This window comes from Mauremys mutica, chromosome 2 (genome assembly GCF_020497125.1).
Source record: "Mauremys mutica isolate MM-2020 ecotype Southern chromosome 2, ASM2049712v1, whole genome shotgun sequence".
In the NCBI taxonomy this organism is placed as follows: Eukaryota; Metazoa; Chordata; order Testudines; family Geoemydidae; genus Mauremys; species Mauremys mutica.
Window position 1 is genome coordinate 170,677,904 of NC_059073.1, and position 24,504 is coordinate 170,702,407.

At 46.6% G+C, this 24,504-nt stretch overlaps 1 protein-coding gene across 2 annotated transcripts in view; it reads right to left on the reverse strand.

Moving 5' to 3' along the window:
- Positions 1 to 24,504, reverse strand: part of CLPTM1L (CLPTM1 like) — a 75,625-nt gene that overhangs the window by 16,464 nt on the left and 34,657 nt on the right. For both annotated transcript variants that reach the window (XM_045005302.1, XM_045005301.1), the window contains exons 10-11: positions 17,368 to 17,433; positions 12,992 to 13,042 (exon numbers count right to left, since the gene is read on the reverse strand). In XM_045005302.1, the coding sequence (XP_044861237.1) occupies positions 12,992 to 13,042; positions 17,368 to 17,433 (117 nt within the window). The remainder of the gene's footprint in view (positions 1 to 12,991; positions 13,043 to 17,367; positions 17,434 to 24,504) is intronic.

Consider the following 24,504-nt stretch of genomic DNA (forward strand, 5'->3'; position numbering starts at 1 on the left):
GGGAGGCTCAGGAACAGCAGCACTAGCAACAACTGCACCTATATTTTCCACTCTGTTGTCCCACTTAAGGTTTTAGGTTCACAGTTGTCACCTCTTGAGCTGAGACCTGCATCTCTCCTCCTCCTGATTTGGGTTTTTAAATCTCAGCAGTCCCATCATATACTGTGAAATCCCCAGCAAGCCAGTCTACCTAACGGCCAGCCCCTGTGCATTGTTCTCTCCAAAGGCCATGACACTGTTTTTACCAATGATCACACAACTCCTTCTCAGCAGAGTACATTTATTTTAAGGACATAAAAAGTACACAGAGAACACATTTTTAAAAGTCCTGATATGCTCACTCCGTATACCAGGACTCACTAATCAATCTCTTTGGGCCTTAGTTAGACAGTCTTCCAAACTTCCAGGAAGGATTGGGGTCCCCCTACAACCTAAAATCCTGTCTATTGAATCAAAAGGAAGACTAACACGGCTCCCCCTCTGATACCTGACACCATGCAAGGCACTGCATTTAGCCATATGGAGTGGAAATCCATCCCCTGGAAATTTCCACTACTTGCATCCGACGAAGTGGGTATTAACCCACGAAAGCTCATGCTGCAAAACGTCTGTTAGTCTATAAGGTGCCACAGGATTCTTTGCTGCTTTTACAGATCCAGACTAACACGGCTACCCCTCTGATAAAAGGAAGACAGCATCCCCAAATTCAGCCTTAATATACCAAAAGCCCTTTTCCTAATATCTGGAAAACCCAGTCTGAACCAGTATATGTAAACCACCATGTAGTTTTGTACTTCTCTGGAGCTGATGACAATTCTCAGGGACTGTAGTAATCACTCCCTATTGTTTTTAGTTCTTGGAGGAGCTGTGGTAACCGTCCCCACATGAAGCCGCATACAATGATAAAATAAAACATTCATAAACTTAATACAATATGGTTCCCAAAGACACTGTGTGGTTGCAATATCTGTAACAGGAGCCTCAAATGCCAAAGACGAGCCTTGAAACAGGGTTAGTTCACCAAATACCCTCATCAGAGTACCTGTGAAGAATAAACATGAAGAGGACATTAAGTACCACCAGTTAAAGTCACCTAGGTGACTTTTTGTAGGTTTTTTTTTTTTAAACCAAAAGTGTCATTGACACCAAAGAAACGCCTTCTCTTAGGCCTTGTCTACACTATGCATTTATACCGAATTTAGCAGAGTTAAACCGATTTAACCCTGCACCCGTCCACACAACGAAGCCCTTTATATCGATATAAAGGGCTCTTAAAACCGATTTCTGTACTCCTCCCCGACGAGGAGAGTAGCGCTCAAATTGGTATTGCCATGTCAGATTAGGGTTAGTGTGGCCGCAATTCGACGGTATTGGCCTCCGGGCGGTATCCCACAGTGCACCATTGTGACCGCTCTGGAAAGGCATCTGAACTCAGATGCACTGGCCAGGTAGACAGGCAAAGCCCCGCGAACTTTTGAATTTCATTTCCTGTTTGGCCAGCATGGAGAGCTCACCAGCACAGGTGACCACGCAGAGTTCATCAGCATAGGTAACAATGCAGTCTCCTGAGAATCGAAAAAGAGCTCCAGCATGGACCGCATGGGAGGTACTGGATCTGATCACTGTATGGGGAGAGGATTCCGTGCTAACAGAACTCCATTCCAAAAGACAAAATGAAAATACATTTGAAAAAATTTCCAAGGCCATGATGCAGAGAGGTCACACCAGAGACACAGTACAGTGCTGTGTGAAAGTTAAGGAGCTCAGACAAGCCTACCAGAAAACCAAAGAAGCAAACGGAAGGTCCGGGGCAGGGCCAAAAACATGCTACTTCTACGCTGAGCTGCATGCAATTCTCGGGGGGTCCGCCACCACTACCCCACCCCTGTCCGTGGATTCCGAGGTGGGGGTGGTAATCTCAGCCATGGCTGAGGATTCTGCGGAAGGGGAAGATGAGGAGGAGGGAGAGGAGGACGAGCTTGCAGAGAGCACACAGCACTCCGTTCTCCCCAACAGCCAGGAGCTTTTTCTCACCCTGACGGAATTACCCTTCCAGCCCGCCCAAGCAACTATCCCACACAATGAAGCCATGGAAGGGACCTCTGGTGAGTGTACCTTTGTAAATATAAAACATGGTTTAAAAGCAAGCGTTTTTTAATGATTAATTTGCCCTGAGGACTTGGGATGCATTCGCGGCCAGTACAGTTACTGGAAAAGTCTGTTAACATGTCTGGGGATGGAGCGGAAATCCTCCAGGGACATCTCCATGAAGCTCTCCTTGAGGTACTCCAAAAGCCTTTGCAGAAGGTTTCTGGGCAGGGCAGCCTTATTCCATCCTCCATGGTAGGACACTTGACCACGCCATGCATGTAGCAAGTAATCTGGTATAATTGCATGACAAAGCCTAGCTGCGTATGGTCCCGGTGTTTGCTGGCATTGAAGCAACATCCGTTCTTTATCTCGCTGTGTTATCCTAAGGAGTATATCGTTCATGGTAACCTGGTTGAAATTCCAGAATTTAATTAAGGGGACAGAGATGGCCATTCCTACTGGGCTGTTTGCCTGTTGCTTAAAAGAAATCCTTCCTTGCAGGTAGCCAAGCAGGGGGAAGGAGGGCGGGTGACTGGCGCTGAGCTTTTTCGCGTTTGGCTAGCAGGGATCTTCCCTGCTACCAGCCACGCGGTGGGAGGAGGGGTAAAGCGATCATCCCAGAGAATTGGATGAGGGGGTGGTTTCTGCTGCTGCATGTTAACAGGAAAGACGCAGCACTGAACGGGCTTTGCTTGCTATTTGGTAAAGGAGGGCGCTGGATATATGAAGGCTGCAGAAGACAATGGCTTACCATGGCCGCATGCAAGCCGAATTCTGCTGCCCGGACCTGCGTCTGTGAGATCTCTAACACCAGAGCCGCAGGCACTCAATATTAAGATGCAAAATGCGACCTTGTAGTCAAATCATATGTGCTATGTAAGGTGAATAGTGTTGTTCACCGTGAAAGAGTATAAGCATTGTTCTGTAAAATGCATCTTCTTAAATACTTCTCTCCCTTTTTTCCCTCCCTCATGCAGCTGCATATTTTTCAAGCCTCCCTACTCCATCCCGAAGGGTATCTCAGATAAGGCGGCGGAAAAAAAAAAAAGACGCGAGACGAAATGTTCTCGGAAATCATGGAAGTGACCTGCAATGAAAGAGTGGAAGGACGTGGTATCAAATTACAGGAAAGATGCCAGTGAACGTGAGGACAGGAGTGACGCTTGAGATGAGAGGTGGCGGCAGGAAGATCAGAGTTGTAGGCAGGAAGATCAGCAGTGGCAGGATGCAACTCTGGGGCTGCTGTGTGATCAAACTGACATGCCGCTGCAGCCCCTGTATAACCATCCTCACCCCTCACCATGTTCCACATCCTCCTCACCCAGACATGTAAGAACGCGTGGGGGGAGGCTCTGTGCACCCACCCACTACCACCCCCATGGACAGCCCAACCAAAAGGCTGTCATTACTTTGAAATTTTTTTAGTGGCCTTTTCCTTCCCTCCTATCCTCCTCCCAAACCACACCCGGGCTACCTTGTCAGTTCTCTCCCTCTTTTTATAATGAATTAATAAAGAATACATGATTTTTAAATGATAGTGACTTTATTTCCTTAAGCAAGCTGTAATAGAAGGGAGAGGGTGGGTTGTTTACAGGGAATGAGTCAATCAAGGGAGGGGGGTTCATCAAGGGGAAACACAGCAGTCACACCGTACCCTGGCCCATGATGAAACTCATTTTCAAAGCTTCTCTGATGTGCACCGCTTCCTGTTGTGCTCTTCTAATCGCCCCTGGTGTCTGGCTGCACGTAATCAGTGGCCAGGTGATTTGCCTCAGCCTCCCACCCCGCCATAAAGGTCTCCCCCTTACTCTCACAGAGATTGTGGAGCACACAGCAAGCAGCAATAACAAAGGGGACATTGGTTTGGCTGAGGTCTGATCGAGTCAGTAATGTGCACCAGTGTGCCTTTAAACGGCCAAATGCACATTCTACCACCATTCTGCACTTGCTCAGCCTGTAGTTGAACAACTCCTGAGTACTGTCCAGGCTGCCTGTGTACGGCTTCATGAGCCATGGCATCAAGGGGTAGGCTGGGTCCCCCAGGATAACTACAGGCATTTCAACATCCCCAACTGTTATTTTCTGGTCTGGGAAGTAATTCCCTTGCTGCAGCCGTTTAAACAGAGTAGTGTTCCTGAAGACGCGAGCATCATTAATCCTTCCTGGCCATCCCACGTGGATGTTGGTGAAACGTCCCTTGTGATCCACCAGTGCTTGCAGCACCATTGAAAAGTACCCCTTGCGGTTTACGTACTGGGTGCCCTGGTGCTCCGGTGCCAAGATAGGGATATGGGTTCCATCTATCGCCCCACCAGAGTTAGGGAATCCCATTGCAGCAAAGCCATCCACTATGACCTGCACATTTCCCAGAGTCACAACCTTTCGTAGCAGCAGCTTAATGATTGCTTTGGCTACTTGCATCACAGCAGTCCCCACAGTAGATTTTCCCACTCCAAATTGATGCCCGACTGACCGGTAGGTGTCTGGCGTTGCAAGCTTCCAGAGGGCTATTGCCACTTGCTTCTCAACTATGAGGGCTGCTCTCATCTTGGTATTCTGGTGTTTCAGGGCAGGGGAAAGCAAGTCACAAAGTTCCATGAAAGTGCCATTACGCATGCGAAAGTTTTGCAGCCACTGGGAATCGTCCCAAACCTGCAAAACTATGCGGTCCCACCAGTCTGTGCTTGTTTCCCAGGCCCAAAATTGGCATTCAATGGCTAGAACCTGCCTCATTACCAGCAGGATCTCCAAAGCGCAGGGGCCCGCGGTTTGAGAGAATTCTGTGTCCATGTCCTCATCACTCTAGTCGCCACGCTGCCGTAGCCGCCTCCTCCTCGCCTGGTTTTGCAGGTCCTGGTTCAGCATAGACTGCACGATAATGCGCGAGGTGTTTACAACGTCCATGATTGCTGTCTTGAGCTCAGCAGGGTCCATGCTTGCTGTGCTATGGCGTTTGCACAGTTCACCCAGGAAAAAAGGCGCGAAATGGTTGTCTGCTGCTTTCATGGAGGGAGGGGTGAGGCTGTACCCAGAACCACTCGCGACAATGTTTTTTGCCCCATCAGGCACTGGGATCTCAACCCAGAATTCCAAGGGCGGGGGAGACTGCGGGAACTATGGGATAGCTACCCACAGTGCAACGCTCTGGAAATCGACACCAGTCTCGGTACATGGACGCACACCGCAGAATTAATGTGCTTAGTGTGGCCGCGTGCACTTGACTTTATACAATCTGTTTTAAAAAAACGGTTTCTGTAAAATCGGTATAATCCCATAGTGTAGACATACCCTTAGAGAAAGAACTATAACACCAACAAGTGCATCAATTCATCTCCTGCACAGATGTTAGAGAATAAATCAAAAATCTCTAGAACTTGCCCAGGATGCAAGAAGTGTGGATATCTGAGCTAGAAGCAAGATAGCGGATCTCAACTCTATGCTACATAGTTGTCCAGATCGCTTCTTTCCAGTATCTTCAATGGAGGACTTGATACAGAAACAATATGCCAACTAGAAAAAAAATCTCTGGGACAAACCTTGGCCAAGGTAAATTAGAGAATGAAGTAATCTCATAGAATGCAGGTATATGGCATCTGAAAGACAGCCTAAGAAATACTGTTTCAAGAGTCTGAGCAACCTTAGGTGTACTGAAAGTCAAGTCATAAGCTTAACTATAAATTATCAAACTTATAAGCAGGAAGAAAATCTCACTTCCCTTGGGTGTCAAAAGAACAGAGGAATGACATCAAGCTGAAACACCTGCCAGTAAGCAAACACAAGCATTAACTGAGTTCAGCCAGGCAAGTCATCAGACAACTGAAGAAAATATTAGTTTCCAATATAATATAATGTTTTAGAAAACCCCAGTTTCACCACCTGTGTGCAAGGTCTAAAGGAATTTGTGCAATTCACTACACTCAGGAGTCCATTTTGTCTGAAGTGCATTGCCGAGGCACAGAACACTCTGAATTGGGAAGTTACTTACCTATATAGTAACTGGAGTTTGGGCGAGGATGAAGTAAACTAGAGGGTGTAGCCCTGGGAGATGGTGTTGAGGACCCATCGGTCCGAGGTCAGCCGCGAACACTTATGAGAACTGGCAGGGCGCAGCTGGGCATCCCGTCAAAACCGCCTCTTCCCTGCTTGCCCCTGGAGGACCCAGGCTGGGGGTAGGCTGAGACTGTCTCTGTGGGAGCCTCTTATAGTCCCACGACTTCTTATAAGTAGTCTCGTATTCTGAATTGGTGGCCTGAGCGGGAGTCTGCTGCGGCTTGAACTTAGGTTTAGCCGGAGCTGGAGCACAGAAACCCAGAGTCTACAGGGTCATGCGGGAGTCTTTCAGGCCATGCAGCTTTGTATCCATTTGTTCCACAAACAGAGCTTTGCCATCACACGGGAGGTCCGCGTCTAGCTGGACAGCTCAGAGAGCAGGAGCCACGATGACCTTCTCATGGACCCCTGAGGCCATGGACTGCGTGGCCGTGGCCGCTGCATCCGAAGCTGCCTGTAGGGTTGCCCTGGCAGCTGCTGTACCCTCCTCCACCAGTGCTTTGAACTCCTTCCTGTCGCACTCCTGGAGGGAGTCCTTGAACTTGGGCAGGCAGCCCCACAGATTGAACTCATACCGGCCCAAGAGAGCCTGGTGGTTCACCACCCATAACTGGAAGCTTGAGGACGAATAACTTTTTCTTCCAAATGAGTCCAGGCTCCTTGAATCTTTATTTTTTGGGGTAGGGGCTGGTTGGCCCTGCCGTTCCCTGTGGTTGACCGAGTCAACCATCAGGTAGTTAGGAGCAGGGTGGGTATATAAGTATTTATGCCCCATGGCGGGTACAAAATACTTGCGTTCACCACCCCCTCATGGAAAGGCAAGGCCACCCTGCTCGGTGCCGAGGAGGACAGAACATTAAAACAGGGAGTCCGAGGGCTCCTCCATCTCCTCTACTTGGAGATGGAGGCTTGATGCCACCCTTTTAAAGAGTTCTTGATAGCCCTAAAGTCCTCCTGTGGGCTGGAAGGAGGAGGGGCCTTAATCGCCTCATCCAGGGAGGGTGAGGAGGCCAGCGCAGTACTTTGTGTTTCCACTGGCACCAGAGGGTCTCTGGGCATGCTGCCAAAGATGTACTTCCACCGACTCCTTTCTTGGGGGTCTGGAGAGGGAGGCCGATGGCTCTTCTGAGGCTCCAGCCACCAAACAAGCCCCCACCGGGAGCTGCGTCGGAGGCCATGGTGCCCACTGGGCCAGCCAAGGGACCCGGCACTACTGCACCTGCTGTGGCACCAGCGGAGCCAGCTGTTCGGCCTGGATCATCAATGGACGACTATGAAGGGAGGCCGGGCTGACATACGACCTGGACCAGGAGGAGCGGTGGCGGTGGGAGCAATGCCGATCACAGGACCTGTGGGGATCAAGGACTTCCCAACATGGGTCTAGCCTCTGTCCCGGGTTTACTCCAGTACCGCGGCGAAGAAGTTTTCTTCCTAGCCTTCTTGGCATGCCCCATGGACAGGGAGAGGTGCTGAGTAGTTGATGGCGCCGAAGGGTTGCTGTGCACTGACACCACGGTGCCCACTGCTGACTTGGAGTGGCGTGCCGGAGCCGCGGTCAGCACTGACTTCATCAGAATAGCCTGGAGCCTAATGTCCCTTTCTCTCTTAGTCCGAGGCTTAAACGACTTGCAAATCTTGCAGCGATTGCTGAGATGGTTTCCCCCAAACAGCGTAAACAGTCTGCATGCAGATCACTCACTAGCATAGATCGCCTACAAGTGTCGCATACCTTAAAAGCCAGGGCATGCGCTCTAGCTAACCTAAACTAACTAAACAATTAACTAAATCATAGATAGAATCATAGAATCTCAGGGTTGGAAGGGACCTCAGGAGGTCATCTAGTCCAACCCCCTGCTCAAAGCAGGACCAAACCCAACTAAATCATCCCAGCCAGGGCTTTGTCAAGCCTGACCTTAAAAACCTCTAAGGAAGGAGATTCCACCACCTCCCTAGGTAACCCATTCCAGTTCTTCACCACCCTAACTAACTACAAGTACCATACACTGAACGAACAAGCAGTCCTGGGGACGAGCTAGAGCAGAGCCGTTCCGAAGCACCTTCACGGGCGGCAAGAAGGAACTGAGGGTGGGGGGGGGGTGCGCAGCACCCATTATACCATGCCATGGAGGCGCCATTCCAGGGGTCGTTAGGGCGCTGCCCTACGGGTACTGCTAGGGGAAAAACTTCCGGCACCAGTGCATGTGACGAGCATGCACACCTATTGTGGAATATGCATGAGGAATCACTCAAACAAGAAAGACAGTTCCCCAAAAGAGGGGTAGACTTCAGAATTAGGGGAATGTATACACTTCTGACCAGGCTGTCAAAACTGGTGCTTTTGTGACCAGTGCGTACGTGTATGTGTGTAAGATGGTTGGGTCAACAGAGTGCTACTTTCTCCTGTGAAAGTGTCGGTTTTTTCCTTGGAGATTTGCTAGATCTTTGGTGGAAGACATGGGATAATGAGCTCAGACTTCTATGGTGCATCTCTGCTTTCAGTAATGCTTTCTTTTAGGGGCCAGAGTGTATACCCCCAGCAATTCCACCCTTGAGGCCTCATCTGCTGTGGCACTAAGGAGTTCAGCCCCTTTGAATAGAAGATCCTCCACAGTGGATTCAACTTCTCTGGGAAATCCAGACCCTTGCAGCCACAATGACCTATACATAACTGTGGCTGCAGCAATAAGAACGGTGCCAGATGCTTCAGAGGAAATTAACAGAATAAAGCAATATTGAGTCATACATCCCTTGTTGTCCATTCTCAGTTTCTGGCTGTCAGATTTAGGGACACCCAGTGCACGGAGTGGCATCCTTGACCATCTTGGCTGACAGCATACCATGGATTTATATAGTGTCATTATGATATTTCATGTCTTATAATCTATCCCCTTCCTAATGGTTCCTAACATTAAATTTTTTTTAATGCCACTGCACATTGAGCACAGTTTCATAAAACGATACATGATGATACCCAGATCTCTTTATTGAGTATAACAGCTAATTTAGACCCCATCATTTTGTATGTACAGTTGGGATTATGTTTTCCAATGTGTATAACTTTGCATTTAATCAACACTGAATTTCATCTGCCATTTTATTGCCCGGTCACCCAGTTTTGTGAGATCCCTTTGAAAAACTCTTCACATAGAGCGGGAAGTGATATCAGCTGTATCCAGAGCTGCCTGGAGATTGGTTTTATCACTAACTGCCCTGCTGTGATCAGAGAAGCAAGCTCTTTCTAGAAATCAGTCAGACTGTTATTTGTGAAAAACAGTGAATTTCTCAAAGATACAAAAAATCTTATCTCAACATTAGGGCTTAATAATTAGCAAGCCAGAATTGCATGCTTGCTGATTAGATTTTCTGCCAAATGAACCTAACCTTTTTGGCTCTCCCTCCTTTGCTGTTGCCCTGTTTTATCTTGCCTTCTCATTAGCCAATATCACTACCAGAGATGACAAAACAGCATGGGTATAAAAATATTCAGCATCCTTGGGTGGAACTTGTTATTTTCTGTCTCCCTTTTGAGAGGCGTGGGTACTGCTGCAGGGGTATACCACAGCACCTGGATGAGTCCATTATATACTCTGTGGATAAAGCCACTCTCCCAGAAGACGTAGACTGCAGGATATCAACTAACACATGTTGAGTCCTGGCATTTAAAGTGCCTCCCCTATTCTCTTTAAAAGGCCTTGGAACACCTTCAAAACATCAGGCTGGGGACCCAATGAGGAGACAACTTGTTTGGGGAGGAAGATAACAGAGCCATCACCAGCTGGAACCCTATTTGTGGAGGAGTGTCTTCTCCCTGTTTATACTCTGGAACTAGGGAGGGCTGCAGTGGTAAAAGAGAAGGTGCAGCTAGGGGGACTGTATCTGTGGATGGGATGTCCTGGGGACATAAAAGTCTGTCTGCCTAGTTGCAAGCTTCTCAGGATGGCCCAGGAGCCCCAGCATGACCATATGTTGATCTGGTACGTTCTACATAGCCATGGTGTCAGAAACCAGGAGGGCTGGGGTCAGTTTGAGTCCCAATGTCTCTCTCTGGAGGAGCCCCATGTACTCCTGCAGGACACATACAACAGTGGAGTGGAGGCTGGAGGAGAGGTGGTGTGTTGCTGATCCATCTTCTCTGACCCTACAGAAGTAGATCCAGAGGTGGCGGTGCAGACATAGATAGTGCCATGGCTACAATCCTGCTAACAGGAGCGAGGTGGAGACTCTAGCTCCTATAGAAGCTCTAGACCTCTCAGTGCAATGAACCCTGTCAGTACTAGTTGCAGTTGTGGAGTGCCTGGACCACCTGGTGACAGAAACTGTCAGTCCAGAGAGTGCCAATGTAAAAGTGGTAGGTTGTGGTGCTCATGGTTTGCAGTGCTGCTGTTAAGTCCAAAGCAGTCAGTAATGTAATTGGTGCTAGATCTCTCATGACGGCTAGTCTTTGAGTCAGTGTCTTAAACTGAGTGACCTTCTGTGGAAACCTCATTGAATTGAGACGTCTTGACAGTTTGATGCGGAGGAAGGGGATCTTCTCAAGCAACAGCTGGTGGGTGATCTGCTCTTGGAGATCCCTGTACTCTGGGATTTATCAGAATGCTCCTTCTCTCCCATGGAATGCCCATATGCATATGAAAACGAACCAGTGTTTGTGCTCTTTGGCACTGGATCTCACAGAGAGAGGTCTAGACAGCCTGATCCAAGTCAGGTCTCAGATTCATTCAGAAGGAATACCTTAAGTCTTGCTTCTCTGACCTCACATGTCCTTGAAATAAAAGATTTGCAAGTGGAACACTTCCTTGGGATGTATGACTCGCCAAGACAACAGAGGCATTTCTAGTACTCGTTGATGGGCATAGTTCCTTCGCATGAAGGGCAGTTCTTACAGCCATTCTAGGGTTTTTTTGGTCAACAGGCAGAAAATCATTCATGCTAACTAAGACGCTAACTAGCAACAACTAACAATTACAAGCTGGACTGTGTGGGGAAGGGCAGGGTCTGTATTACCGAACACAAATGCTCCATCTCATCAATGTCAGGAGGCAGCTGAGAGGAACTGATGGCAGTTGACAAACACTGCCCTTACATGCCCTTGCTAGAGAACCAGAGAAGCATCAGGGTGCAGGCATGCCGTACAGATAATGCTGGCCAAAAGTCTCAAGTGCTTGCAGTGGATGAATATAAGAAGTGGAATGTGCATATGGACAATCACTGGAAGGAGATGTAGGTTCTGATGCTTCCAAGGGATCTTACAGTATGATGTCATTCAAAACAGACAGACTAGGTCTTCATAACTGATGAAGGCCCAGATATAATTTACAATCAGTCATGATCTAACATGCGCGTCTGCATAAAAAACGGTGTATTCTCTGTTCAAATTAATGACAACTTCGATTAGTTCAAAAAGAGTTGGCTAGCTTTAGTGTAAGAATTAAGGACATCTAAACATTTTACATGCATATCTTAAATAAAGTTGAAGATGAGATATTCACATATTCAGACAAATTTATTTGCAATTCTATAATGACTTGGAACCCAGGTCTCCTGACTCCCAGTCCTCCTATTCAAAGAACAAGGCCATGCTACCACCACAAAAACATACAATATGGCTTTGGTCAGAGGTGGTATCACACTTCTAGGTAATAAAGGCTAATACTGTTTCACTGTGTTTCCTCTTCACCTTTCATTTCAGGGGAGGGAAAAGATGGAGTAGTCTGCATTGGAGACAAGTGTGGGTAACTGGCACTAGCAGGTCCAAACCTCCTGGCAGTATGGTAGGTAAAGGCAGCACTAAGACTTTGGCACTGAAATGAGATTTGTAGGTCTCAACATTAGCACACAGAATGCCTCAGCACTGGAGACCGAAGTCTTTTTTGACTTCATAGTCAATGAACTCTTTGGCAGAGACTGGGAACCAAAGGAAGTAATTCAAGTCCAAGGCACCTTTGTAGTTTTCAGCACCAGACCACTCCCAAAATATCACGAGTTACCAAGGATTTGTTTTTGCTACCATACTAGAGTCTTTTCAAAAAAGTTCAGAGGGAGAGTGCCAAAGTCAGCTTTTGAAGCCCTGAAGAGGAATCTTTGGGGACTGAAAAAGGCCAGTGGGGACCATGCGCAGTTCCCAAGTCAGCAGCTGAGGGCTTATGGACTGCATTAACAAAAAGGTCTGATGCATGAGTTACCAGCCCTGGGGAGGTAAACCATGGCAGACTTCATCTGTCCAGAGGATATGTTTCCCCAAAACAAAAAGACAACTGGCATCCATCAGACTGGAAAAATCCCTAGCCTTAGAGCATACCACTTAAATAATTTCTTCAGGTTTGCCACAATAAAATGCAGTGGCATGCTGAAGCAACTTAAAATTCAAGATTTACCTCAAAATTATAGTGAACTCTCAAGACCACCTACACCAATGCTATTTTAAAACTGCATACCAAAACACAGGTTTTTGTAGAACGAAGGGACATTTAAAGGTTATCAGTGATCAGTTTGTTTTTTTTTAATCAAGAAATACACTAGTTCAGCCACAAGTTATTGGGATAGATGCAGGAACTACTGGGTGGAAGTCTATGGTCTGCATTGTGCAAGAGGTCAGACTAGGCTGTTATGGTCCTTGCTAGCCTAAAAAAAAAAAAATACATGAATTCCATGGACACTGAACACAATTGTATTTGTTTTTGTCTGCTTTTGTAAGGAAGACTCAAACTAATATTTGATCTAATTCTCCACACTATCTTTTTGCTATCCAGCAGAAGACTGAAAGATGCAATCTGCTTGTTGGAGAACAAGTACCACTACATATTTGATTAAATAACCAACATGTCAACAATATTACAGGATTGTGTCTTACCTGGGTATCATATTCCTCAGTTCTCTTTTCAGATTCATTGTATGCACCAAACTGTATTAGATTTAACAGAGAGAAGTAATCATAATTGGTTTAGACAAATAAAACAGAAGAAGGGGAAAAATACAGTAATTTGTTAGGAAAAAAAGTCAGGATCAGCATAAAAGTCAAAGGAAACTCCAATGATATTAGGTCTAACTGCAATCTAAAACAAGGAAGATGACAACTAGCAACCGGATTTTTGAAGTTGGGGGTGTGGGGGGAAGTGCAATATAAGCACTATCCCAAGGCGAGGAGTTTGCGCTGGAATTTCTTTGCTAAATACTACATGAGCCATCACAAGACAACTCATTGTTCAATACCATTCTTGACAGAAGAAAGCTACAAAGGATCAAGAGATCTGTCGAGCCCACGGGTATATTGCAGTTGGCTCAAGTTTCACTGATTAAAGCTAAGCTTGTAAAGATGAAAAACTTGCTACTAATTTTCATTATACAATATAAAACTTAATACAAATCTACAAATGCTTCAAGAGCATACAGCACTCAGAGCTACAACCCTCACTCTCTTCAACATGATGCAGACAGAAAATTGAGCCCTTCAGCCACTGACTGTACAATAGCCTATACAGAAACTGATTAAATCAAAGCAAAACTACACTTAAAGACCTAAATAATAGGTAAAGGTCCTTAAAGCAGCATCACACCCTGGTCTTATTTTAATGCCCAATAATCATTTGGGACAAAAGAATTATCAATTACAAGTTAAACATCTCCACTCCCACCTACCTTCAGTTAATGGAGACCCATGAATAATGTCCCCCAGAAATGCAAAGGAAGCCCAGACAGAGTTAATATTCCTTATACTGTTAATGTAGAACATTAACAAGAAAAAAAGGTTTGATAAAACACACTTTTCAAGTCTTTATACTTCATAAAGAAGAGCAAGACCACGCGCATTCACCCACGAAAGCTCATGCTCCAAAACGTCTGTTAGTCTATAAGGTGTCACAGGATTCTTTACTGCTTTTACAGATCCAGACTAACCAACGGCTAACCCTCTAATACTTGACAACCAACATTGTTTGTGAAACCAAAAAAAGTTTTTTCCCCCCAGCCAATGTCATTATCCAGCAGGACATATCCACTGCTAGCTCCATAGAAAGCAAGTCTTGCTTGCTAAGTGAAAGAATTGTGAAAAACGTCGGTTTTTAAAATACAATCCCACATCTAGTGAGTTTTCCAGGTTTCTTCCTTTCCTCCCATCCTTTTATTGATTTCGTCATACTCAAATATTTATGTTAATGGAAAATTTGAAAGTTTTTGGATACTAGAAATATCAGTCTCATTTTAATCTGTGAATGAAAACTAACTATTCTAAAAATTTAAGTGATGAGACAAAATGGTTACTTACCCTGTACAGTAGATGATATTCTTTGAGATGTGGGTGCAGATGTGTATTTTACTCAGGTATGCATGAGCCCAATGCATCAAAGCCAGAGAACTTCACTTAGCATTACACCTCTTGGGGCCGCTCTTGCTTCCTCTGGCCCTTATGCCCCCTCCTATGGCTAGTAAAGGCAGCGCTGTCACAACCACCTCAGTTCTCTGACACAAGAATCTAAGACTGGATACTCCAAAGCAGAGAGAACAGGAGGCAGGGTGTGGAATATAGGTCTGCACCCACATCTCGAAGCACAGTTAGAGTACAGGTAAATAACCTTTTTTCTTCTTCGAGTGGTTGCAGACAGATGCTCCCCAATAGATGACTCACAAGCAGTAACCAATGGAGGTGGGACTCAGAGTCTATTTAAATAACGAGTGAAGAACTTCCTGGACAAAGTTTCCAGCTGATCTAGATGTCATTGTAATAGCATAATGCTTGCGAAAAGCATGTATGGAATACCAAGTAGCATCCCTAGAAACGTGCAATATAGAAACGTCACAGAGAAAAAAGCCATTTGAGCCCTCACAGAATAAGACACCAGTCTCTGTAGAGGTGTGGCCTGTGCTACCCCATATGCTGTAGTAATGCAGAAGTAATCCACCTGGAGATTGTCTGTGTGGAAATATCCTGACTCTTCATCCGATCTACATAAGATAAAAAAAGTCAAAGCGATGCCCAAAAGAGTTTAGTCCTTTCCAGATAGAATAACTTTGATCATCTCACATCCAAGGAATGAAGAAGCTGCTCATCAGCATTTGAGTATGGCTTAGAAAAAAATACAGGTAAGTATATTGTTTCGTTAAGATAAATTGTGACATCACTGTAGACAAAAACTTAAGGGTATGACTTCAAGGTCACCTTGCATTTGAAAAACTGAGTATATGAAGGATCTGCCATTAAGATCTGCCACTCACCAATTCTCCTGGATGAAATTATGGCAACAAGAAAAGCTGTCTTTTGGAAAAGGAGAAAGCGCGCAACTGGCTAGGGACTCAAATGGAAAACCCATGAGGGCAATCAGTATGGTACTGAGGTCCCACAAAGGAATCAATTCTTTAACAGACAGAAAGAGGAAGACAGCACCTTTTAGAAATCTAACCACCATGGAGTTAGGAAATAACGTCTCCCCTTAGATTGGACGGTGAAATGCTGAAATCGTTAAGTGAGCCCTCGGTGAGTTAAGTGATAGACCTGAGGACTTAAGAAGTCACAGGTAACCCAAAATATCTTGAATACATGCTACCATTGGCTGAACTCCCCTTGCCAACAACCAAACTGAAAAACCTAGTAGAAGGTTTTCTGCTAGTAAGTGGAACTTGTTGCACTGCTTGTGAGCATTGCTCTTTCAGGTCATCTAACCGTGTAGCATCCACTCAGTTAGGTGCATACTGCTCACAGCTGCATGTCATATCTGATCATGGTGTTGTGTCAGCAGGCAGGAACGAGAGGTAGGTCGGAGAAGCAACACTGTTTTGGCCAAGCTGGTACAATGAGTATTAAGTTAGTATGATCCAACTTCAGTCTGAGAATCACCTGAGGGATGAGTGGTATCGAGGGGAAGGCATACATAAGAACTGATCCCCAATTCAAATGGAAAGCTTCAGTTAATGAGCCTTAGACGGAGACCCACTTGAGAGCAAAACTGACTGCATTTCTTGCTGTCTTTCACTGAAAGTAACTCCACTGTCAGAATGCCTCTTCCTTGAAAATGGACCTCAGCACATCACTCTTCAGAGATCGCTCATGATTCTGAGAGAAGTTCCTGCTGAGGTGACTGGCCAAGTGATTCTGAGCACCTGAGAAGTAAGCAGTTGTGTAAATGAGGTTTTCCATGATGCACAATTGCCAAAACTTTATTGCTTTCTGACAAAGCTAGGGAGCGTGCTCCTCTTGGCTTGTTCACATAACACACTGAGGTTGCATTGTCAGTGGGGCCCTACTCTTGTGCTTATGAAAACAGTGCTTACTCTCATGGTAGAAGCCCAGTGAAGGGTCCCTGACTTTACTGCTTCCTCCTTCTGTGTCAGATCTTGTGCTAGGAGGTGCACTCTTCTATAACTCTCGCAGATGTGCAGGGGCAGAGTCCAACTGGGGCCTCATTGCTTTCTTCCTGAGTTGCTTCTTAAGGCAGAGTTCTTGTGCCTGCAGTGTCCAGGTGGGAAAGGACTGACAGATACTGCACATAGTGGAAGCATCACTGACTGAGAAGGATCAGGGACATGACAATTTTTGAAACCTGGTATCCTAGGGATAATCTAAATCCTATACTGGGGAAGCTAAACGGTTCACTGAGGTGGGGATTATACCTGTTACTAAGCATACTTTAAAATTACTAACACTAAGTACACTACAATAAAAATAACTATAAAACTTTGAAATATTTACAGATTTGAAGACAAAGAAGACAGAAAGAAGGGCTCCAGATACTGGACACTGCAAACTAAGCCATGCAGTGGTAAAAAGGAACTGGATAGGCGGTTAGTCCAAAGCACCCCATATACCTATGGTGTGTGAGGAGAGCAAGGGTGCAGACACAGACCAACTGACACTGCAAGAATTCTCTCGTCTCAGGCATGTGAAGTCCATTCACATCCCAAAGTATTAAGTTAGTATGAAGAACTAGAAGAAGAAGAACTATCTGTTTTGCAGAAGATATCTTAATCTTCTCAATTCAGTAGCAAATAACATTTCTATCCTCCAGCAGTAATAATGGAAGACTGATTTGTGGTTTTCTGTAGCTACTTCTGCAACTTTTTTAATTGAATCATATTATACAAATGGGTGAACACAGCAGCATTTGTATACTTCTAGACATTATACATCTTCATATTTTGTTTATTTGAATTTGATTTTAAAGTAAGCTGTTCACTAACCTCTGAGGTAGCAGAGAGCTCAATAACGCTAGTCATTATGAAAGAGCAAAGGTACTGTACCTGGATTGTTGATCTCATGCCTCTCCATATAACTGTCATTTTCAGTGCTTTCTTCACTTTCCAGAGCTGTGGTTTAAGTTACAAAAATACAATGCTTATATATCAAGAACAACTTATTAATCACAACTAAAGATATCAAAATCTAGTTCTTAGACCTGAAGAGCAGGTTACTTACCTGTAAGCGGAGGTTCTTCGAGATGTGTGGTCCCTATCTGTATTCCACTGTGGGGGTGCAGGATGCCAGTAGCAGTATTCATCGACCCACACGTATGTAGCCACGTGGTCCAGGTGAGGTTACATGAGGCTGTGTGGGGTGATGCCCTCTCGGTCACCCTCTTACTGTTGAGCAGCGTGGCACGCAGCAGATGGGACGGAGGGCAGGTATTGGAATACAAATAGGGACAACACATTTTGAAGAACCTTCTGTTACAGGTAAGTAACCGCCTCTTCTTCTTCAAGTGATGGTCCCTATATGTATTCCAAACGTGGGTGAGGTCAAGCAGGGATCAGCGCAGAGGTGGGTGCGAGAATGCAAGAGGCATTGCAGTCTGGAGGACAGCATAGCCGACAGCTGGTTCTGCTGCCGCCTGGTTGATTGTGAAGGTATGCACAGAATGCCACGTTGCCACTCAGCAGATGTCATGCCAGGAGATGTCTGCCCGGGAGACAGCTGTTTCTACCTGTGCCCATGTTGAGTGCACTGTAATTGTGCTGGTGGCAGGGTATTGGATAGCATATACCTACGCGGATGCATGCAGAGACCCACTTTGCGATGCATTGGGAGGGCAGGACTTGGCCCATGGATCTGTCTACAGTGGCCACGAAGAGATGTGAGGAGGCATGAATGGTGCGGGTTCTGTCAAGGGACAACGCCTGCACACAGTGGACATCTAGGAAATGCAGGGTCCTGTCTGCAGGAGTGGCGTACGGCTGAAGACAGAAGACTGGAAGGTGAATCGACACGTTGAGGTGAAACGCTGAGACTACCTTCCGGAGGAATCTGAGGTGGAGGCGTAAGGAAACCTTGTCTTTATGGAAAACTGTATTGGGGGAGGAAGCGGGGGATAGGAGGTCAACCATCATGGCCACCTGTTGGCTGACCCACCGAGCAGAAGTGATAGCCACAAGGAAGATGACTTTCATGGAGTGGTGGAAGAGGGAGGATGTGGCCACAGGCTGGAACGGAGTCTGGTGAGGGTGGAGAGGACAAGATTGAGGTCCCAGGGAGGTATGGGCTTTCACACTGGCAGGAAGCTGTTAAACAGGCCCTTGAAGAAGCGGGCAGTGGTGGAGTGGGTAAATACCGAGCGGCCATCCACAGGGGTGAGGAAGGCTCTTAGCGCTGTCAGGTGCACCCGGACAGAGCTGAAGTTAACGACTGAGGTCTTAAGTTCCAGGAGGTTTCCAGGATGGTAGGGATGGAGATGGCCCCAAAGGGGAGGTGCTGGTGCCGAGCCCAAGAGGTGAAAGATTTCCATTTTGTCACATAGCAAGCTCTTGTGGCGGTCCGCCTACTGCATTTAAGGATGTGCTGTGCCAGTGGCAAACAAGCACTGTCCATGAGCCCAGATCTAATGCATCCAAGGGTGCTGAGGGATTTGGCTGATGTGATTGCAGAGCCATTAGCCATTATTTTTGAAAATTCATGGCGATCGGGGAGGTCCTAGATGACTGGAAAAAGGCAAATATAGTGCCCACATTTAAAAAAGGGAAGAACCTGGGGAACTACAGATTGGTCAGCCTCACTTCAATCCCTGGCAAAATCATGGAGCAGGTCCTCAAGGAATCCATTTTGAAGCACTTGGAGGAGAGGAAGGTGATCAGGAACAGTCAATATGCATTCACCAAGGGCAAGTCAAGCCTGACCAACCTGATTGCCTTCTATGATGAGATAACTGGCTCTGTGGATATGGGGAAAGTGGTGGATATGATACATCTTGAGTTCAGCAAAGCTTTTGATACAGTCTCCCACAGTATTCTTGTCAGCAAGTTATAGTATGGATTGGATGAATGGACTATAAGGTGGATAGAAAGCTAGCTAGATTGTCAGACTCAATGGGTAGTGATCAATGGCTCGATGTCTAGTTGGCAGCCGGGATCAAGTGGAGTGCCCCAGAGGTCGGTCATGGGGCTGATTTTGTTCAACATCTTTATTAATGATCTGGATGATGGGATGAATTGCACCCTCAGCAAGTTTGCAGATGACACTAAGCTGTGGGGGAGAGGTAGATATGCTGGAGGGTAGGCATAGGGTCCAGAGTGACCTAGACAAATTAGAGAATTGGGCCAAAAGAAATCTGATGAGAGATTCAACAAGGACAAGTTCAGAGTCCTGCACTTAGGAAGGAAGAATCCCATGCACCGCTACCGGCTGAGGACCAACTGGCTAAGCAGCAGTTCTGCAGAAAGGACCTGGGTATTACAGTGGATGAGAAGCTGGATATAAGTCAGCAGTGTGCCCTTGTTGCCAAGAAGGCCAATGGCATATTGGTCTGTATTAGTAGGAGCATTGCCAGCAGATCAAGGAAAGTGATTATTCCCCTCTATTCGGCAATGGTGAGGCCACACCTGGAGTATTGCATCCAGTTTTGGTCCCCCCCCCACTATAGAAGGTATGTGGACAAATTGGAGAGAGTCCAGCGGAGGGCAACAAAAATTATCAGGGGGCTGAGGGAACTGGGGTTATTTAGTCTGCAGAAGAGAAGAGTGAGGGGAGATTTGATAGCAGCCTTCAACTACCTGAAGGGGGGTTCCAAAGAGGATGGAGTTAGGCTGTTCTCAGTGGTGGCAGATGACAGAACAAGAAGCAATAGTCTCAAGTTGCAGTGGGGGAGGTCTACGTTGGATATTAGGAAACACAATTTTTGAAACCTGGTATCCTAGGGATAATCTAAATCCTATACTGGGGAAGCACTGGAATGGGTTCCCTAGGGATGTGTGGAATCTCCATCCTTAGAGGTTTTTAAGGCCTGGCTTGACAAATCCCTGGCTGGGATGATTTAGTTGGTATTGGTCCTTCTTTGAGCAGGGGATTGGACTAGATGACCTCTTGAGATCTCTTCCAACCCTAATATTCTATGATTCTATGATCATAGCCTGGCCCTGGCAGATCGTACGGAGGACCTGGGGAAGGAAAGGAATGGGGGAAAGGCGTAACTAAGTTCTTCCTGCCAGGTCATGAGAGCATCGCCTTGAGAGTTGAGCCCCTGGGCTCCCTGGGAGCAGTAAAGAGGGAACTTGTGATTTTTTTGTGTAATGAAAAGGTCCCAGTGAGAGGTGTCCCAGGTCTGGCAGATGGAACAGAGAGTGGGGCAGCCCTGGATGGTGTTCTAGACCTCTCGGGGAAAAAGGAGGACTGCAGCCACAAGTCTCAGCAAATAATGACCCCGGTTGCTAAAGAGTGAGAGGATGTATCTGCAGCATCCATGGCCACTTGGAGACTCACCTTAATTGTCGGCAGCCTTCTTCCAGAAGGGCACAGAAGTGTTGTTGCTTGTCTTGTGGCAGGTTGTCCAGGAACTCTGCGAGCTTGGCGTAATTGTGGAACTCATACTTCGCAAGCAGAGCCTGGTAGTTGGCAATATGAAATTGCAATGCTGCCAAGTAGACCTTCCTGCCCAAAAGGTCCAGGTGCTTGCCCACCTGCTCTGGAGGAGTGGATTTATGGGTGTGCTGGCAGACGCATTCAGTCACCGCATGCACCACAATAGAATTGAGGGGGTGGGGATAGGAAAAGAGGAAATCTACCTGCTTAGCTGGGACAAAGTACCAGTGTCCTGTCCATTTCAGTGTGGGGACACAGGAAGCAGGCGTGTGCCAGACCACTCTCACAGGTTGCATGATAGCACTGTGAACAGGCAGTGCCAGCCAGATGTCCCTTGGGGTTGCAGGGTGTCCACCAATTGATGGTGCTGATCCTGCAACCTCCTCCAGGGGTACAACCAGGTCCAGGGCCACCTACTGTAGTAGGTACTGATACTGCTTCTGGTTGTCAGGAGGCAAAAGCATGAATGGTATAAGCCTTTGGGAGCGGTGAGGCCGTCGGTACTAGTGGGCCGGAATGCACAGGCTTGAAGCACCCCTCCTGTAGCAGTACCGATGCCTCTGCTGGAGCGGGAGGTTTGTGTGCAGTGAGCAGCAGAGAACAAGAGTAGGGCAGTTAGAGATGTGCTGACTGGAGAAGGGGCTCACATTGTCCCAAGGTCTGGGAAATGTCCCTGTGAGAAGTCAAAGAGCGAGGTGGTGTGTGCAGTGAACAGACCGACGGATGCTGAAATGCAGGCAGGACAGGTGGTGCGCACCCTGGGGAGAGTTCCAGGCAGGTAATTGGCATGGCGGGTGGTGGGACCATCGGGTCTTCCTTCTTCACCTTACCCTCAGAGAGAGGAAGCTTAGCTGGTGGTGCGGCGGGGTCTGCGCTCGATGTCTCAACCGACCTGGGGCAGTTCAGGGAGGGAGTGCTGTGCTTGGAGGCAGCCTGCAAAGGGGACCTGCTCCAATACCCATGCAAGTGCTTCTGGCTCTCAAGCTTGGGTTTATCCCAGACCGCTGGTGCTGCCAGACCTGGGGCATGGGATGTGCTAGGAGGAGCACTCACCACTAGTGAAGGGCGCTGCACCGATGGTTCCGCCCCTCTGGGGTTGGACTATGCATGCAGCCGGAGCGCATCCTCCATAAGAAATTTGTGGAGGCGAAGTTGGCACGCTTTCAAATGAATGAAAGGGCTTTGTTAGCCATAACTACCATCGCAGAGGAAGAGGGATTCTGACTTCAACCATGTGATGATACAAGGAAACTGAGGGCATCACTCCGCACAGCCTCATATAACTTTGCCTGACCACGCGGCTACGGACATTGCTCATGCGGGTCAACGGACACTGCTACATAAATTTTCTGGCTCCAACACATAGCATACATGCACACTCACATTTGGAATACATATAGCAGGGGTGCCAAACTTACTGACCACCCGAGACGCATACGACAATCTTCATAAGTTCGAGAGTCAGGGCGCACCTGCCAGGACTCAGACCTTCAGCCCTGCTCCTGCTGAAGCACCAAGCCCTGGCAGGTGCACCCTGCAGGCCTGAAGCCCTGAGCCCTGGCAGGCATGCCCCAGGACACCCCTCCCTGCTGGGCAGAATGTCCGGAGGTGACACATGGAGGGGGCAGATGGGGTCACCCTCTCCCCCACTCCATTTTTCCCAGGGTTTGTTGGCCTTGCTCAGCCATATGGTGCCATCAGGCCCCGTCCCTGCATGGCAGCTGCTGGAGCTGACAAGCTTGGAGCTGCGGCCGTGGGGAGAGACAACGACAAAGAGCAGGGAGCTGCAGGGAGAGCCACTGCTTTTGCTGCTGCTTCTCCCCACGGAACTAAAGCAGCAGCCCCTCCCTGCAGCTCCCAGCTCTTTGCTGTTGCCTCTCCATAAGGAGCTAACACCTGGGAGCTGGAGGGAGGGGCTGCTGAGGGTAACAGAGGATGTGTGCTTGGAGGGGCATGATTCAAGCTGTTGGGGGAGTGAACCTGTAAACTGTGCCCTCCACTCTCAGCAGGCACCAATCGTTTCTGGCAGAAGCCCCTAGCCCCACCATCCTGCCACAGGCTGGGAGGTGGAGAATGCGAGCAGCACTTTAACTGTGAAAGAGCCACAGTTTGGCCACCTCTGACATATAGGGACCATCACTTGAACAATATCTTACTCCTTCAGTAGTCCCACTAAAGCCAATGAGTTAACTGAATTCATTGGATCAATGAATAAATGTATCAGCATTTAAGTGAACAGTACAAATAGGTAATAATTGGAGATATACCAATCTCCTAGAACTGTAAGGAACCTTGAAAGGTCATCGAGTCCAGCCCCCTGCCTCCACTAGCAGGACCAATTTTTGCCCCAGATCCTTAAGTGGCCCCCTCAAGGATTGAACTCACAACCCTGGGTTTAGCAGGCCAATACTCAAACCAAACCTCCCCCAAGGCACTCATTGCCTTTTTTACTGTAGCTTTCAAGGTAATAAAAACATCAGCTAAGGACTGTAAATACATATTGTGAAAGTCATTCCCCAGTTTGGATTGCATGGTACAATAGGCTTAAAAACGGGTTATATATTATGGTCTTTATAAGTAGTGCCGTAACATTATGAAACTTCACACAGTCAAACTTTTTATGCCTTCTGAATTTTCTTTGTAGTTTTTGTTTAGTTTTTCTTCATACATTTTTAAACAGGAAATCTGAAAGTCAGTTCTGGCAGTCCTACTTTTCATTACTGACCTTTTTTTTTTTTTTAATTGAACATTTACACAAATATTAGTAGAAAATTGGATCCTGAGACAGAACTAGAGCTAGCCAAGACACAGTTTCTATCCTGTGAACATATTTGAGTTTTTACAATTTTGTTCGTTCTGAATAGGGTAAAAAGTCAAATTCAAAATTTTTGCTGGACTGAAATTTTGAAATATGGTCCCTAGAATTCCTGTCTCCCTGCATGGCAGGCTCTCTTGAACTTCATCTCTATTTGCCAGCCAGGCAGGCTGGCACACCCACAGTGTGCCTTGTTTGTTGAATGTTTTAACAAAATCAACGCAGACAGAAAGCTGTTCAGTCAGAAAATTTTGACTAGCTCTAGTGAGAACAAATGACAGTCAGGACCCAATGCGCTAAATTTCTTAAAGGACCCATTTTAAAACTAATTACTGGGTTTACTTGACATTCTCAGAAAGTTAGTTCATAATTTCAAGAGTAAATGAGGTAATTTTGGAGAACATAGGCACGTCCATATAATGAAATTAAACCTTTAACAATTAAATGCTTGTACCGTGAGCTCCCTAGTTAATGTTTGTTAGAACCTTAATCTGTGGTTTTTTTGCAATGTTAAGGGACTCCAAATCAAAAGTCACATTTGAATCTTGTACTTCTAATTAGAAATAATACTCCAAGATTATAGGAACTGCAAAGTTGGTAAAAATATTTTGTTTTCAATTTGTTTACTTTGTGTACTTCACAGCACTTTATATCTGGACAGTTTTACTTGAAGAGAACACGTTAAACAGAAGTTATTCAGGATAAGTTATTTAAAGTGTATTCTATCTAAACTGGAATTGTTGTAAATTAGTTCACTTAAAATTTAAACTGACAGTGA